Source organism: Hippichthys cyanospilos, chromosome 7 (assembly GCF_059441005.1).
Source record: "Hippichthys cyanospilos isolate Australia breed blue-spotted pipefish chromosome 7, RoL_Hcya_1.0, whole genome shotgun sequence".
NCBI classification, from domain to species: domain Eukaryota; kingdom Metazoa; phylum Chordata; class Actinopteri; order Syngnathiformes; family Syngnathidae; genus Hippichthys; species Hippichthys cyanospilos.
The window spans coordinates 16,420,992-16,437,557 of NC_142375.1; the positions used below are offsets into that span (position 1 = coordinate 16,420,992).

Consider the following 16,566-nt stretch of genomic DNA (forward strand, 5'->3'; position numbering starts at 1 on the left):
TTAAATTTCCGTTTCAGGTTTACCTACTGACAGTGTAGTCCTGGTTTGATTCCAATGTCCATTACTGCTCGATATTCCATTATTTTTATTCATGCCAATTGTAAAGCTTATATTATGGCATGGTTGAGAACTCAACAAGGAAGTCAAATTAAAAACAACAACAACATAAGAAGTAGGAACTGTGATGTAGATGTGCTAAATACAAGGACATGTGCTTAAAAAAATATTTTCTTCCAACTCAATATGTGACTCGTGCACCGTCGAAATGCTGCTTGATTCATGCTGAAAACAAACAATGGAATAGTGCACTTGGTCTGCTGGAGGGCTGACTGTGCCATGTCCTGGGAGGGACTCCATCTGTATCTCCTCACGCAGGTGATCAGAATGTCTCTGTTGTGGACAAGAAAAGTGGGTGTGGAAATTGACATGTAGAACTGAGATGAAAACAACCAGAAACACACAGCACTAACCTCATCCTTGGTTCCACCATGAGACCCAAACAATGATGAGCCTCCTGCAGCACGTCAAATCAAAATTAGGAATTTGAAACATTTGATGTTTCATAATACCTGTAATGATGGCTTGGGATACGCGCTATGAAGTTCCAGCACCTGAGTGATGCGGAATTGGCTGATTTTTATGCATCTGACATGATACTGTTCCATCTGTTTGAAAGTTAGTATCATGCACAACATCAGTGCACAACTCTTCCAGTGCAATAATATAGGTATTTTATAGGTAGATAGGTGGCTAGATAGATAGATAGATAGATAGATAGATAGATAGATAGATAGATAGATAGATAGATAGATAGATAGATAGATAGATAGATAGATAGATAGATAGATAGATAGCTTTATAACAAAAGAATTCCAATAAAAATTCAACTACATCCACAAATGATTCAATAAAATGTGTTTTAGTTAGCCAAACACTGCCCTCACCTTGTTTCCAGTTGAATTTGGAAATAAACACTATAAATGCAATCACAGGTAACACCAATAATATGGGACACACCAGAGCAGCCATATTGATACCTGGAATTAAACAGATGAATGGGAGGGGACTCTGAGTGTGATGTATGAGCTCCTGTGTGTGTGTCCAGTGGTAGCAACAATAGAATAACCTTTGATCATAGAGTGTGTTGATGGTGTTGTCGGTGAAGACAACATAGTAGATTTTGGTCTCAACACCGATGCTTCTGTCACATGCACAGCAGGATGTCTTGAATTTTTACTTTTGGGACTTTCATCTGTATTAAAAGTACAGAAAAGCATGGATACACTAAACATAACAGGGCACATTCACAACACCATAACTGATTTTAATCAAACAAACAGTCATCAAGAATTATACGTTGCAGTTTAGGAAATGTATACAATCAATCAAAACCAATTTTCCTTCATAGTTCTCTAGTGAAAAGTTTTCTAGCTTGGAATTTCAAGTAGCTAATAATAAAGACATAGTTCTTCAAATAAGGAGTTGTGGCCCCAACAATTAAATTGTCATCCTATTGCTTTGCGACGACAACTACATACATCTAAACAACATGATTTAGAATGTCACTGGTACTCACCAATGATAAGTTGCACCTTGGTATATTCACTTTGCTTCCAGGTTGTATTGGACCGACACCAATATGTTCCAGAGTCGGCTTGGCTCAGGTCACCGATGTTAACCAAAAACTGTTTTTTTCTTGTATTTAATCTCAGAAATTTTGCTTTGTCCATCCTCTCACAATTGTCAGGATTTTCCCCCTTGCACAAAAAGTGATCATCCTTGTCATGATTTTTTGGGTAGGGACACTGGATTCCAACAGATTTTCCAACAGGTTTCCGTATTACTTCCAATTCTGAAAAGAAAGAAGAAATCCACATCTACAGGAAGTGAAAATGGAAGATTCAAACTAAACCATAGAAGACTTTTGACATGATTTTGGCTTGTGTCAGTTACTTTTGTCTTTGAATTCAGAAGCGCAAAAAGGTGCTTATCTTAGTTTACATTAAACATGAGGCAGGCACCACATGTACTTATATATACTTATACGTATATACTTATATATAACAATTGTTCAAAGTCACTTTCACACCATCACCGAGTAGGAACTAAACACACCTGCTAGGAAGTCAGTCAAGAGACCCACTACACACTCTTTGAATTATTTTTTATTTTTAGGGGGTGTGATCTTGTCTTTAAATTCATTAAAAGTCTTTCCTGTTCTGTCTTGAATCAAATCACAGTGGATATTTAATTGTACTCACTTTTACTGCGGTTACCCTGAGAACCATATTTGCCTCCTGTCACTGTCAATGAAAGCACTGTCGCTAAAAAAAACATATTTGCAGCATATTTAATGGTGACATTAAAAGCATCACACAAAACACAAAACCATCTTCATTAATTAACAATAAAATAAAAACATATTACCTGTCATGATGTAAATGGAACCTTTCAAAACTATTGCCATTCTTTTTATAATTTGGTTGATATCGTTTGTTATTCCAATCAATACATTCTGTCATACAGTATGGCCCACTACTTATTCTAATTATAATATTCTCTGTTGTTATACAGTAACTGTGTTTGAAAACATGTAACGGTCTCTCTTTTAAGCCCCTGACTTAAAACATTTGCATATTTTTTTTAAAAAGGATGTGAGTCTTGCTGTGAATCAGAAATGAAAACAAAGTCAAACGAAGGGGGTGTGGGGGGGATAACAAGCAAAATACTTTTTTATTTAGATAAATAAAACATTTGGTTCAAGTTATTTGATTAAAAGTTCATCCATTACATGAAATACAATAATCAGAACTTTGACTTTCATCTCCATCAGACATTGCCGTACACTGCTGAATCATCTGCGAGCATAATGGTGGCGTATGTCACGTTTGTAGACTGATTGGAGATCTGGCCTCTGCTCATATTGTGGGCAACAGTGGAATAGTGAAGACTGTCAGAGGCAATCAGAGAGTCACTATATCTGCTGGTATCCTGGTTCTGAGCAGCAGATGATGGAAGAACTCCAGATGTATTGACCTTCTCTTTTGAAACTGTTGCATAATTTAGGGTTTCTTCCTTTTCCTTTCCTGTGATGAAACACATGTACATTATTTCGAAATGTACTCACTGTCAAATGTGATCTCTTTCTAAAGTTATTATTGACTAAGCAGTATGCAAAATGCATTCACAATAAACATTCTCTGTTAACTAATTTAGATGTCCTGAATTATTCTTGGCAATGTTGTGAACCTAATTTTACTCCTTGTGCGTATGATACGAACACATAATTTGGTTTTGAACACGTTCCAACTGTTTTTGACGCGACCTCAACGACTTTAGACCTGTTGTGCTGACGTGACGTCACATGTCATTAGGACAGTGCTTCTCAATTATGTTTTATTAAGCCCGCACTGAGGAAAAAAAAACATTTTTCTCAATCCTTACTCGCCATGCCAACTATGAATAAGATATTATCACTAAATATTGTATAAGTATACTTAAAATCTTTTTTACCATTAATAAGGGAAAAAAGAAATATATGCTAATATATATAAAAAAAAATGCTAATCCTTATTTTATTTCAATTACATTTCACATGACAAAAATAAAGCATTTCCCTGCAGTCATCTGCACCCTCCATTAATAAATAAAGCCATCCATCCATCCATCAATCCATCCATCCATCATATTTCCGTGGGTTATTCATACCAGATGAGCTAATCCTGTGTTTTTGCCGTGTGAAGTATATGAGAAGGACTAATGCCAGTGTTAGTGTGATTACTCCAAGGATCGCTCCAATGTAGAGTGGTGTCACTGCAAAGATAAACAAAATCAGTTATCATAATTATTTGCTCCAGCCATACTTTTCTTAAGTGTGTGACATTTCGCTTGATAGCTAACAAATAACTTACTGGAGTTACTAGAGGATGAAGTACCAGAAGTTGGATGAACTTGCAAAGGTTCGGGTGTTGTTGACTTGGGCTCCACTGTTGTTGCTTTTTTAAAAAAAGGGAAGAGAAACATGTGAAACAGTTACAAAGAAGACCCACAAACAAACAAAAAAAAAGATGTATTCTGCGTGTCTTTGACTTTACCACATTTTATCATTTTGAAGAGCCATTCACAAGACTCAATTCTTTCATGAAGAGGACATCACTTGTGAAGTGGGCACTTCCACTTTGATCATACATGTTTGTGTATGACTTTTTTTTAATACAGTTTATACCGTTATAAGGAGGAGATCGTATCAATAAACAAATATTGCAAATCAATTATTTCTCCCTATATTTGCTTTGGGCCAATTAAATAAAAGTGTTACGGTGACGCCTTCACAAAATATTGTATGCTTATATTTGGAAGTTTAATATTGCCGTGCATCGTCATTAGTGATGTTATATCTCAGCAAACTAGTGATAAATAAAACAGATGATGTTAGAAAATCTCACTTCTAAAATACATCCAAAGAAATCACAACAAATATTGTTCCAAGTATATTGAATCAGACGCGTATGCCACTGCCCTCTTTTTTAAAAGTACTTGGCTGAAAAATATTTCACAGTGGATACATCATTGACTATTGGCCAACAAAAATAAGCTGATATGATGTGGCATTTCAATTAATTCTGTCATTGCTACATCAGTCACTTAAACTGTGACTCATTCGGGACACAGGATTACTCTCATTGATGCTGATGGTACTTGGCTGGAAAAAAAAAACATTTCACAGGGGGTATATTGGCCAAGAGAAAACCTCTGATATGGAGTGTTTTGTCAAAATAGTTCTGCCATTCCTGCATCAGTCACTTATATTATGACTCATTCATATATTTTCTCTTGCTGTTGTTGAAAAACATTTTAGATGTAAAATGATGTTAAACCCAAAACACACACAAAAAAAACACAAAAATAACAATAACAATAACAAAAATAACAAGAAAATAACACAAACATTTAAAAAAAGAAATCATCTAAAATCGAGGAAGGGCATTATGTGTACAGAAGGTTATGAAAAACTGAAAAAAAAAAAAACATTACACTGTATAAACCAGTGGTTCTCAAATGGGCTTATGGCGATACATTATCAGGGTTTTTACATGTAGCAACAAACCTAATTTAATGCTTTTAATTTTAATGGCGTGGCTGGCAAATTAAATATTTCTTTTCAAATTAAGAGTAAATTAACTGGAACATAAAACAGAAGAAGATGAGAAGAATAGAAGTATGTACAGGTGCATGTACATTCCAAAACAATGTTTTGTTGCAATTGCATGTGAAATCACGAGGTGGTTTTGGTAGAATTCCAATACGCAATTAAGGGTTGACTGATATATTCTGCATGTGATTTAACGGGTTGGATTCCTGGATTAATTTCAAGTTTTTCCTCAGAGCTTACTCAAGTATTTTCGAATGGCTCCAGAATAACATCATTTTCATTGCTCATCTCATTTAGGTTAAAACTTTAGAAAGTTCATCATTTGTTTAGGATTTAGGGCTACACATTGTAGTTGCCGTTGGTTTAGTGTTTTTTTTAGGATTTGAAGGGATCTTGGGAAAATGTTCTACCTTGTACTAGGTGAAAAAGACCCCCTTGGTGCGAATCTAAAATAGAGGTCCTGAGTGTAAAGTTCTTTATCCACTCACCTTCTGTGACGGTGAGAACAACTTTCTTGTATATGTCCGTAAGAACATATCTTTCCCATACACACCAGTAGGTACCAGCATCCTTCTTTGACAGTTTAAAGATTGTAACATAGAAATTTTTTCCCGAATCAACTATTGTGTATTTCCCTGTTGAATGTGATTTCCCTCTCTTGGTTTTTATTAGGACATCTTCATCATATTTACAGTCATTCTTGCAGAAGTATTTGACTTCATAAAATGTGTGATAAGAGCATGTAATTGTTATGTCTCCTCCAGACACTCCAGTTTCTCCAGCATACACACTTTTTCCCCCTGGACCTAACAGAGAGAACAAACAAATAACTTATTTTGTGATTTGTATTCCAAAGGGTTAATGCAACAGTACAGAAATACAAATAAAGGTAACTCTTACTTACCTTGCATAAGAAATGCCATCACGAGGAAAAGTATGTCCATGCTTTCATAGGTTCGTTTTACTTTTGCTCTCTTGTCCCTTTTTTTTTATTATTATAAACCGTTGTTAGCTGTCGTTGCTTGGTTCCTCTTTATTGTTGCTGCACTTCCTCTGTTAACATCTGCCTCCAAAAACCCCAGGGGCATGAGAAAGCCCTATCGGAGCGTTTTAACGCACAATATTTTATGGCTGTTAAACTGTACCGTCACTGTGAGTGTTTATCTGTGGGTGTGCTGGTATTACACCAATAACTTCTTGATGGGTGGCCCTCGTGTCCGAGTCAACCCAGCAAGGCTTGAAAAGGCTTCTCAAGAAAGTGAAGAATAATTACATTAATTAAGTAAGATGCAATTAATGGCTGAATGTATCTCATTTTAAGCTCACCAAAAAAATTCTGGAAAGAACTCAACCAACCAAGAACAGAGGATAGCTATACAGCAACAAAAAAGTGTCTTTACTTTAGTCATTTATTTACATTATCAAATGCATTTGTAACTATTTATGAGACTAGTAATCGCAAATGTTTTTTGCAATGCTTAGTTTCAATCATCATGAGGATCAATGCTGCTTTCTTTTGTCTATTGCCAAATCATGAGAAAATATTATTCAAAAAAATCATTGACCATACTGTCCCAGTCACACTCGCGCTTTGTTGCGCTCATTAGCTGTGGCTGCAGCCACAGCTGGATGCTTTGCATTTATGTGGTAGGTTAAACTCGAGTAATGTGGTAATGTGGTAATCGAGCTCATTCATGCAAAGAACAAATATCACTCTACCTTCATCAAAAGTGTCGTTGGGACATTTTTAAAGAAAAAAAATACCATTCATCACCTCTCGCATGCTTTTCCTTCTGCTACTAAACTTGACCTCCCATCCCAGGTGAAGATCATCAATAGGTAACATTTAATTTTAGTTTCTGCCAGTGACAACATTCCTAGAAAATCACTGTGTCTCATCAACTAGGGAGATCGTTTTAGAATAGGCCTTTGGGCTGCCCATGTCTTTTTTGGGAGCTACCTGGAGGCTATGTGCGTTACAGCGTTGACCCTTGGTATACATTTTCTATCGCAGAAGTCAAATGGACTGTATAGAGTGTAAGACATTCAAACAAACAAAACTACAAACAAAATATAAATAAAATGGTCATTATGTTATTATTGAAACCATCCGTTTAAGTCCACAAGAAAAAATCCGTGACTCGAGAGCTGAATTTGGACATGTATTTTCTTATAAACTTCCTAAAACATAGAGACTGAGCATTCATCAATTCCTAGTTGTTTCTACTTCGGGGTTTTCTTTTTATGGAGGTTATAATACACATGCGTCTCAACTTGGCTGAGATCTAAGTCAAGGTATTCACTGAGGGCAAGGCAGGCTGTGGACTCTTGACTGGCCTCTCTACGGTCTTCTGATCCATCCAAACAAGTGATACACTCCGGACATGAGCTGTCACAGTCACCCTCACTGAAAACAGCCGGCATCATGGTCTCATAGTCAGAGGACATCTGTTGGATGAGCGCATTTATTAGTGCAATGATATCAAATCTTTTCCACCGAACAGATTTTCAAAACATAAAACTGGGACGACGAGTTTGCTGGAAATGAAATGTGCCATTTTTTCTCACCAGGAACTACTCATAACAAATTTTAATAAACTTAACTCTGGTGAATGGTGTTGTTTTTTTGCCAATGCTAAATGCAAGCATGGGTTACAAGTTCAACAGTTTTAATCTGCTCAATACACTCAGCATGATCCAATCTTTTTTTTTGGCCCCGGTGTTCCGTCAATGGTCATTGGTTTTGGTGCATTGAATTAGTATTTCTATTGACCTTTTCTATAAAAATTGTATACCTATACCTAAATCTGTATTGTTTTTAACAATAACAAGAGGAATAAGCAAAACATATCGACTCTTCATTATTTTTACAATGTTTATACGGGTGACAACTTTTCATCTAAAACAAAAAAGTGCATCAAAGTGCCTGAAATTAAAAAAAGAAACATAATAAATAAAAGATGAAATTCTTATTTTATTGGAACTACACCCCGAGTTATCACCCCACACACCCCCCCCCCCCCCCCCCCCAGTGAGGCCCTCCCAACTCTTTGAGAAGCAATGTCCTACTGTGTGAGTGGTCACTGACAGCATCTCCAATCAACTGCATGAGCATTTGTTTCTATAGATATTTTTTGAGATATTTCGTTTTTTTTCTGACTTTTTTCTGATTTCCTATAATTCATCAACACAGAAACAGGAAGTATTTCGTGTGAGAATAAACATTCCTTCCTTTATAATTGGTGTATAGTATAAATCCTGATACCAACTGTGTGAATGATAAAAGCAATGCCCACACAAATGGCTTGCTGGACTTAAAAAAAAAAAGAAGCAACTGACATTAAATCAGGGCATAACAATATGGCTGGCAAAATCCATTGAAAATGGGGCAATGTTCAAAATCAAATTAAAAAACAGTTGGGCAGGTCAGAAAGAAATTGCAAATCATTCAATTGAAGATAATTCCATGTGATGTGTGTTTCATCATGAACAAACCTCTCTATTCTGTTGTGGGATCACACGCTGGGATTTCATAGTTGCTAGCAAAATAAGTGTGTAAAGACACACACTTATTGCAACTGTACCTATCACGGCAGCCACAAAAAGCATTGGGTTAGGGTCTGCAAGACAGAACAACTCATGTTTAGCCTGGAGTAATTCATACATGGAGTAGATTTCAGCCTAGAAAATTGGACTCTTGTCATTAGAACTCATATGTCTTGTAGTATATTTCAACTTTCTTGATTCCAAACAAGGTAAATAATACATGGAAAAGTAACAATAAACAAAAATCTAATTATTCCCTTGTCAGTGAAGACTCATCTTTTGAACACATTTACATGCAATGCATACCTCAAAGATATTTAATTTACTGTAACAATAACACGAGCTTTATTTTGTGTCTTACTTACACTTAAAGTCCTCAATAACATTTCTGGGAGTTGCCAGTGTTCCATTTCCTAGAAAAAAAATCATTGCAAATATTAAATGTTGGAATAAATGAGCACTATATACAGACATGTTTGGTCCTGGAGTTAAGCGGCACATACTCGGACAGATCACTGCCATATGTGTGTGATTTCAAAATAACCAACCCTCAAGTTGTACTTACTGTCTACTGTAGACATTTTTTTTTACTACTGAAAATGGCCAATGGTATTGTCATTGAATATAAAATATTCTTTGACAAAATATTTGATCATTTTGAAGTTGTCTTACACATTCATGGACTTATTTTATTTACATATACAGTACTGGACCATTTAGCTGTAACTACCGGAATAATAAATTCAGGAAGGTAATCGCAAAAGAAAATATTCAATGCACGTGACACATGGTGTGGGAGCCTCACTCACGGCCAGGCAACACTGATTTCAAACGAATTTACCTTTCTTCTGTTTGCCCTTTCGATTTTCTGTGTTAATTTTAGTTTTTACTCCTATTTCCCTTTGACTTGAAATTAAGAGCCAATCGTAGTAATTTGGTTCCATATAATCAAATTGAAGGTGAAATTTTTCATGACCTTTGGTGCGCTTAGAATTTGCCAAAGTTCACCAAATGGATGAGACCAGGGGTGGAGCCAAAAAATTTTCAACAAGATAACATGACACTCAGTGAAGAGTGACCATCTATGCTTGCATCATTCTTTATCATACCTTTTGCAAATTTTTCCTAAGGTCTGCTGTGGGTGGCTTGAGATTGGCCATGACCACCATATAGTTCGGCCCATGGGTAAGACAGCCCAACTCATTCTTGCGTTAACAGTAACTGCAAGTTTCTGAACCTATGACCACTTCTGACAAAACAAAACAAAAAAAGCCTCCATTGATGTTGTTGAAAAGAGATCACCTTCCTTGTTGGACGCAATTATTATGTTCTTTCATTCATTAATCTCATTCCAGGCAATGAGAGGGCTTGTTCATCGATATTTTTGAAGAATATGACCTTTTGGATAGTTACCTCTAATGTCAATAATCTCACATTCCCATCCAAAAGGAATAGTATAAATGTTGGATTATTGTGTTATGATAAACAATGTAAACCTATGCATTGTACAGTACTTTAAAATAAGAACAGGCAGCCTACCTTGAAGATGTTGCATTATGATTATTTAAAATGTTCCCATCACTTTCAGGCTTCTCGTGAGTGTACCAAGGTTCTCTTATGCAGGACTGAGGAAGCATGTCCCTATATGTCCATGTGCTACCCCCGCTTCCTCTTTCAGGAGCCACCTTGTTCACATCTAATGCTCACCACCTAAAAATGAAATAAAGTATTCTTGATGGACTCACAAAGTTTTGCTCTTTGCACACTAAAAATGATTCGTTCAGGCAGTGTGCCATTTCTTACCGAACGAAAACTTTGTTTCTATATTCAGTGTGCACCCAGCAACAACCTTCCTGTAGACTATTACACACAGTAAAGAGGCCACCTCACAAAGTAATTATCATCGAGCTACCATCGATGATAATTAATAGCTGGTTAGCGTAGCTAGCTAACCCTAGATAGATTAGAGAGATACATTAAAATAGATACGTAGATTAGGTAGCTAGATCAGATTGATAGATTAGATAGACAGATTGAATAGACAGATTAGTTAGATTATGTAGATAGATTAGATAGATAGATTAGGTAGGTAGGGGTAGGTGGGTGGTTTGATGGATAGATGGATGGATGGATGGATGGATGGATGGATGGATGGGTAGGTAGATAGATAGATAGATAGATAGATAGATAGATAGATAGATAGATAGATAGATAGATAGATAGATAGATAGATAGATAGATAGATAGATAGATAGATAGATAGATAGATAGATAGATAGATAGATAGATAGATAGATAGATAGATAGATTTATTCATAGGTTTTTCCTCAGAGCGGTAGTTGTGTTTCGACTATCTTGTGACTCTTTTATCTCGAGTTATTGCCATCACTTCATAAAGCCTCTAAAACCAACATACCATTGTTAAAGAATTGTATTCAATGATTCAGTTTCACTGTCATTGCATGATTCAACACGAGTTTCCGCTACCTGCTAAAGGAGAACGAGACGTATGGTACAAATGCAGTGGAACATTTGTACTCAGACAGAAAAAAAAAACACTGATGCATTCAACATTAATAACTATAATAATAATCACCTTCATCATAACAATAATACTAGTTGAGTAAAAAAAAATACTTTAAGTTGCTGGGATTAGTCAATTTATTTGTGTGTGTGTGTGTGTGTGTAGCTTTGAATCACCAGTCACAAAGGGCATCATACAGAACATCACAAATACACAATAACATCCCCTATTAATCCCCTATTATACATATATATATATATATATATATATATATATATATATATATATATATATATATATATATATATATATATATATATATATATATATATATATATATATATATATATATATATATATATATATATATATATATATATATATATATATATATATATATATATATATATATACACACACACACACACACACACACACACATCCACATGCGCAATATATGAGATACAACTACAAGAATATTTAACTTCATCAGTCACTCCCACTCTTAAAGACATGAAATTTACAGTGACTTCGCTTTTTAGCTCAGGTAGTGGTTGAATTGAGCAGACAATTTGGTACAATACGTACAGATACTCTTTTTGACCTTTTAACATTTTTAGTACCATTAACTAATGCAAGTACAGAGTTTGCAAAAGAGATGATAATAGCCAACAGGTTGTGACAGACAGTTGATCATTTGATCAACTGACTTGATTTATTCTACAGTGAATGACTTGCTGCAGACTTGAAGGAAGACTGTAATGAATGGCACTCGTGACTAATTCCCACCTTTGCCTGACTGCATACCAGGGAAACTGCAGATTTTTCTCGTTTTAAAGGTAATTAACTGCAATGAGGCAACTGCAATGTAGACAAGCAGAAGTGAAAGTATTCTGTTTCAGTTTTCTTAATGCCTGTTTAGTATTGTCAAAAGTGTGCTTGGATGAAAGAATCTTGACATGTCTATTTGTTGTGTTATGAGGAAAATGTCATACAAAATTTAGGCTAAAGTTTATGGAGTTAGACAACCTGTCCATAAGTATATTTTCCGGGTTTGACTTACTTTCTGATATGTCAACACCAGACTAATTTTATATTGATTATGCAGTCATGGCAGTCATACCACTTCGTAGGTATGATTTTGTTGGTGTTTTCTTGAAAAACCATCAGTGCCTTCATTTTGATGTGATAACTTTGTGATTGATCTCTGTTGAACATACATCGTTGACATGGTAGACAATGGAAAAGTATTTCTGACGTTGATATTTTCATAGATAGGATGAGTTTGGTGACACAGGGCTGCAGTTGAATCCACTTTTGATTGGTGATCATGAGAGAACCTCTGGTTTAGTCTTGTAATGGACCGGAGTTCCTTGTCAACGTTAACGTAATCTTCATCCTGTTTGACATTAGGGGTGAGATGTTGTTGTTATGAAGTTGTTTTTTCTTCATTAATATTATCTCATCTATATACCTTAAACCTATCAAGATCATTTGCTATAGCTGTTGAAAACATGCTGTTAATTTTAAATGTTTTCATAAACATTTGGCATAGTAACAACACTTTTCCTATTAGGTAAACTCTAAAAAAGGCCCCGCGAGCACCTTGAAAAGGTAGAGTAATATGTATTCTTTGTAAAGCAGGAGCTTGCTTACCACAGAAGTAGCTCAAGCTTCGCCTATCACATAAATACAAAGCATCCAGCTAACAATAAAAACAAAGTGCTATTGTAGCAAAGTTATTTGCTAAACTAAACTCAAGAAAACCCCATCGTAAATGTGCGACAGATAAGATGGCCAATGTTTTATCTAAAAGCAAACACCACTTTTCATTCTTCGATGGCAAAAACTAAAGGTTGCAGGCAAAATTTGATACTAGTCTCAGCAGAAAGTAATTTGGGCCAACTGTGGTAAAGCAAATAAATGTCTGAAGCCAGTTAATTATTGTTGATCAAGCTTTTCGAGCTGCCAAAACGGATAAAAAAGGTTTAGGATTTTTCTTAGAAAATTTCGGTGACATTCAAATGCTGATATATATATATATATATATATATATATATATATATATATATATATATATATATATATATATATATATATATATATATATATATATATATATATATATACATATGATAAATGACCAAATATGATAAAGAAATACCCATCTTAATTGATTTCTTTAATTAGGTTTTTCAATCTCTTGGCATCATGAGCTAAAATCTTCAACATCCAATTACTCCAAAAAATGAATAAATAAATAAAAAATAAAAAAATAAAAATATGAAAAATAACAAATAAATTGTCCACACTGTTGTTCTCATGAATGATCAATTTTCAACATTATCCTCAGCTTCTTCTCTTCTTTGTAGCCCAGTTTGAAATGTTATGGTACTATTAAGGGGTCAACTTGAAGAACACCTTGGAATTGTTTTCAAATATTTAGAGACGCTCATGTTTACATGTGGCTTGATATTTTGTATGAACAATTTACTGAAAACATTGAAGAGTTGCTTTCGTGTATGCATGTCATCCACAAAGTTAGCACATTTGCAACTAACCTGTTCTGGTTTCCGATTTGTTATGCACTTCCTGAAACTTATACCCACCACTATGACCAAGAGCACAGCACCAGCAATAATATACCAAAGAGTACCTAAATCAAAAGAGAAACATGGGTTGACAGTTATAACTTTGCCCAATATATCAACATAATTCCTGGGCCTTATCTTTACTTCCATTACTAGTTTAAAGGAGGAGTCAAACCAAAATGTTTCCTTTGAATAATAAATTCCATGCAGCCCCACTAGTCTAAACACTGTATTCTGAAGCAAAGTCCACCTGTTTTTGTCCACCTTAAAGGGGCAGCCATTTTTTCACATGGTATCAAGTGATCATATATTGGGTCCATGGCAGGTGGATTTTTTGTCCACAGAATCAAGATTAATCTGAATGTCGTGTTTGGACTAACAATGGCACTTAGAAAACATGCTTGACCTTTAAGGTGATGATGCAATTCAAATCTCCCATCCGCATGTTTTTGGAGTTTGGGAGGAAGCCGGAGTACCCAGAGAGAACCCATACGGGCTTGGGGAGAGCATGCAAACTCCAAACAGGAAGGTCGGAGAGAGGTGGATTTGAACCCGGGTCGATCAACCGAGCGGCCCAATTTCAAAACGTAATCTTTTTTTTTTTGTAAGTGACACTTTAATTTCTCCTTTTGTCATTCTGTCTTGCAAAGAAGGCTGGAATAGATCGAGAACGTTCTTTGCACATCTATTCATTGAAGCAAAATTAATTTCCATTGAATAATTTTGTATTATAACTCATTTTCTGAATCAACTTGAAGACCTAAAAATCCAAATAGAAACAAATCAAAAGTCATGCAAAGATTATCACCCTTAATATTCATACTTGAAAGAAGATGTAGAGAGATGATCAAAGTGACTATTTTGGAGGTGCAAGGTTTCAGCCCGATGCCGAGGAAACAGGAAGACACATGAAGCGATATGTCAGTGAAACACATATGAGAGAATTGCATCAGAAACTAAACTCACTTGCACTACACTTTTTTTAGTCTATCTTTGTTAAAGATGAAGAAAAGTCTGAAGTTCCTTTCTGGTTAATTCATATACCGCAAATGTTACTATCATCAGAAGACTGTGTTTACAATAGTGGGTCGCATACTAGATCGTAAAGATTTTTTTCATTTGACTTCCCCTTCAGCCCTTTTAAGGCAAAGATGTTGCAACATCTCGATGAGATTTCATGACATTATTCTACTGTACGTAACACATGTGCATAACTGGCTGTCCAATAAGGTACATGAGAAATTTACTTGCCTGTGAATTGTATTTATGTGAAAACATACCCGTTGTCCTGTTTGCATTGATTGCGGTAGATTGTGTGGAGATTGAAATGGTCCAGGATCCCAGCGTTGTAGAACTGAAAGGCGCAAGTGCTGTGGGGACCACAACAGCTGTATGGATAATTTTACAACGTGAAAATGAATAATTAGATATATTGAAGAAATTAGAGCTTATAACAAATAGATTATTAGACCTTTTTTGACATGAAGTAGCACTTGAATGAATGTATCAAAACCTGGTCTGTCCACTGCACACCAGTAAGTCCCAGAGTCCGACAGCTGGAGTTGCTTGAAGGTTACCCAGAAGACCCCGTTTCCTCTGTCTTCTAAACATATCTTACCTGTTGAGGCTTTTTTAGCAGATTTCACTCGAGCGAGCACATGGGTCTTTGTCTTACATGGATCCTTGCAGAAATATTTATCCCGCCAAGCGGCATATTGGTGGGAACACAGAAAGGAGACTTCTTCCCCCTCAAAACCTTCCACTTGGATAGCCATCCCATCAGCCAAGACACCTGTCTCAAAAAATGTTTCTAAATGTTTACTCCTTTTTGGTAAAAGGAGTTTTTAAACCAAAACACACTTACAGGAAAGAACAATTAAACAGATGTGTACATGCCACATTCTGTGTGAGAAGGCCTCGCAGGATGTGTGTGCAAGTGAAATCAAACACCAAGTTACAAACACACACACACAAACACACATGAAAAAAATGGCATTGGTTGCAGTGTGACAGGTTGCTTTCACTTGCTACTACATTTCCGGTCAGGATGTCAACCATCTGCTGAGTAACTAGATGAAAACAAATTATATACCATAATTAAAGCATGAAAGCTTTGGCATAGAAATATGATGAGCTGGATCAGATCTTATCTGCAAGATAAGATAGATAATATCTAATGATTAGATCTTATGTGCAAAATTGCACATTTTGCTGTATTTTAACTGCTCTTTGGAAGAAATAATAAAATTGGTTGAGTTTTACATTGCTGCAAAAGGATGGAGATTACGTTAACGTTGCTATTGCCATGTGATAAGGCGGAGACATCAATATTCATGTTTCTGCACTTTTCGACGATCTCTATGAAGACCATTATCATGAGATGCAGCACTGTGCACTGTGGCATGCAGCCGAGAGCATGAACTTTTTCAAGTTTATGGTGCCCTCGACTGGCCCATGTTTGATGGTGCAGTCAGCCTGACAGACTCTAGTAAAAGCTTAATCGACTAGGTGTTTCTTGGCATTCTCAATCAACAATTAAATGCTTTGCTTTTAATGGAGGTGTTGGCAATGAACTAAGTTGTGTGCTAAGCGCTACGCCATCACAGGTGTGATGGCTAACTTCAAAATAATAGCATAGTGTACTAAGGCAAGTGAATTTTTTTTTTTAATAGATTGATTTGAAGACATTTTATACTAATTCTGAATTGAACTATACTTATACTTATACTTATACTTATACTTATACTTATACT

At 35.6% G+C, this 16,566-nt stretch overlaps 4 protein-coding genes across 5 annotated transcripts; all 4 read right to left on the reverse strand.

The window, feature by feature from the left end:
* Nucleotides 1–17: 17 nt before the first annotated feature.
* On the reverse strand, nucleotides 18–2,546 carry LOC148421286 (CMRF35-like molecule 8). Of its 2 annotated transcripts, none has more exons than XM_088420201.1 (7): nucleotides 2,428–2,546; nucleotides 2,262–2,324; nucleotides 1,577–1,877; nucleotides 1,127–1,252; nucleotides 945–1,037; nucleotides 471–514; nucleotides 18–390 (listed from the first exon to the last, which is right to left on the reverse strand). In XM_088420201.1, exons 2-7 carry the CDS (start codon nucleotides 2,286–2,288, stop codon nucleotides 196–198), a joined length of 786 nt encoding a protein of 261 aa, XP_088276327.1. In that variant the 5' UTR covers nucleotides 2,289–2,324; nucleotides 2,428–2,546; the 3' UTR covers nucleotides 18–195. The 2 variants fall into 2 exon arrangements, with proteins under 2 accessions (XP_088276327.1, XP_088276326.1); XM_088420200.1 differs by having other exon boundaries at nucleotides 1,577–1,852; nucleotides 2,428–2,458.
* Nucleotides 2,547–2,715: 169 nt separating this feature from the next.
* On the reverse strand, nucleotides 2,716–6,372 carry LOC148421287 (CMRF35-like molecule 1). Its single transcript, XM_088420004.1, has 5 exons — nucleotides 6,057–6,372; nucleotides 5,641–5,958; nucleotides 3,912–3,995; nucleotides 3,709–3,813; nucleotides 2,716–3,086 (listed from the first exon to the last, which is right to left on the reverse strand). The coding sequence occupies exons 1-5, from the start codon at nucleotides 6,094–6,096 to the stop codon at nucleotides 2,830–2,832; spliced, it is 804 nt and encodes a 267-aa protein (XP_088276130.1). The 5' UTR covers nucleotides 6,097–6,372; the 3' UTR covers nucleotides 2,716–2,829.
* A 357-nt stretch (nucleotides 6,373–6,729) lies between these two features.
* LOC148421288 (uncharacterized) lies at nucleotides 6,730–10,837 on the reverse strand. The gene is made up of 4 exons (XM_088420123.1): nucleotides 10,238–10,837; nucleotides 9,064–9,111; nucleotides 8,648–8,772; nucleotides 6,730–7,600 (listed from the first exon to the last, which is right to left on the reverse strand). Exons 1-4 carry the CDS (start codon nucleotides 10,251–10,253, stop codon nucleotides 7,376–7,378), a joined length of 414 nt encoding a protein of 137 aa, XP_088276249.1. The 5' UTR covers nucleotides 10,254–10,837; the 3' UTR covers nucleotides 6,730–7,375.
* An 808-nt stretch (nucleotides 10,838–11,645) lies between these two features.
* Nucleotides 11,646–15,797, reverse strand: LOC148421289 (uncharacterized). Its single transcript, XM_088419809.1, has 5 exons — nucleotides 15,678–15,797; nucleotides 15,285–15,605; nucleotides 15,094–15,201; nucleotides 13,784–13,878; nucleotides 11,646–12,621 (listed from the first exon to the last, which is right to left on the reverse strand). Exons 1-5 carry the CDS (start codon nucleotides 15,793–15,795, stop codon nucleotides 12,340–12,342), a joined length of 924 nt encoding a protein of 307 aa, XP_088275935.1. The 5' UTR covers nucleotides 15,796–15,797; the 3' UTR covers nucleotides 11,646–12,339.
* Between the last annotated feature and the right edge of the window lie 769 nt (nucleotides 15,798–16,566).

Bases quoted from the DNA above. Each gene is read 5' to 3' on its own strand.
- LOC148421287 (XM_088420004.1), bottom strand. From the start codon at position 6,096: ATGGACATACTTTTCCTCGTGATGGCATTTCTTATGCAAG. The intron at 5,959-6,056 runs GTAAGTAAGAGT...TCTCTCTGTTAG, and splicing joins GATGGCATTTCTTATGCAAG to GTCCAGGGGGAAAAAGTGTG. The intron at 3,814-3,911 runs GTAAGTTATTTG...TTATCTTTGCAG, and splicing joins TTCATCCTCTAGTAACTCCA to TGACACCACTCTACATTGGA.
- LOC148421289 (XM_088419809.1), bottom strand. From the start codon at position 15,795: ATGTGTGTTTGTGTGTGTGTGTTTGTAACTTGGTGTTTGATTTCACTT. The intron at 15,606-15,677 runs GTAAGTGTGTTT...TTTTTGAGACAG, and splicing joins CTGTTTAATTGTTCTTTCCT to GTGTCTTGGCTGATGGGATG. The intron at 12,622-13,783 runs GTTAGTTGCAAA...AATGTCAAACAG, and splicing joins CAAATCGGAAACCAGAACAG to GATGAAGATTACGTTAACGT.
- LOC148421288 (XM_088420123.1), bottom strand. The intron at 8,773-9,063 runs GTAAGTAAGACA...TCTGTCTTGCAG, and splicing joins TGTTATTGAGGACTTTAAGT to ACCCTAACCCAATGCTTTTT. The intron at 7,601-8,647 runs GTTTGTTCATGA...CTCATCCAACAG, and splicing joins TCCCACAACAGAATAGAGAG to ATGTCCTCTGACTATGAGAC.
- LOC148421286 (XM_088420200.1), bottom strand. The intron at 1,253-1,576 runs GTGAGTACCAGT...CTTTTAATACAG, and splicing joins CAAGGTGCAACTTATCATTG to ATGAAAGTCCCAAAAGTAAA. The intron at 515-944 runs GTGAGGGCAGTG...GACGTGCTGCAG, and splicing joins CAAATTCAACTGGAAACAAG to GAGGCTCATCATTGTTTGGG.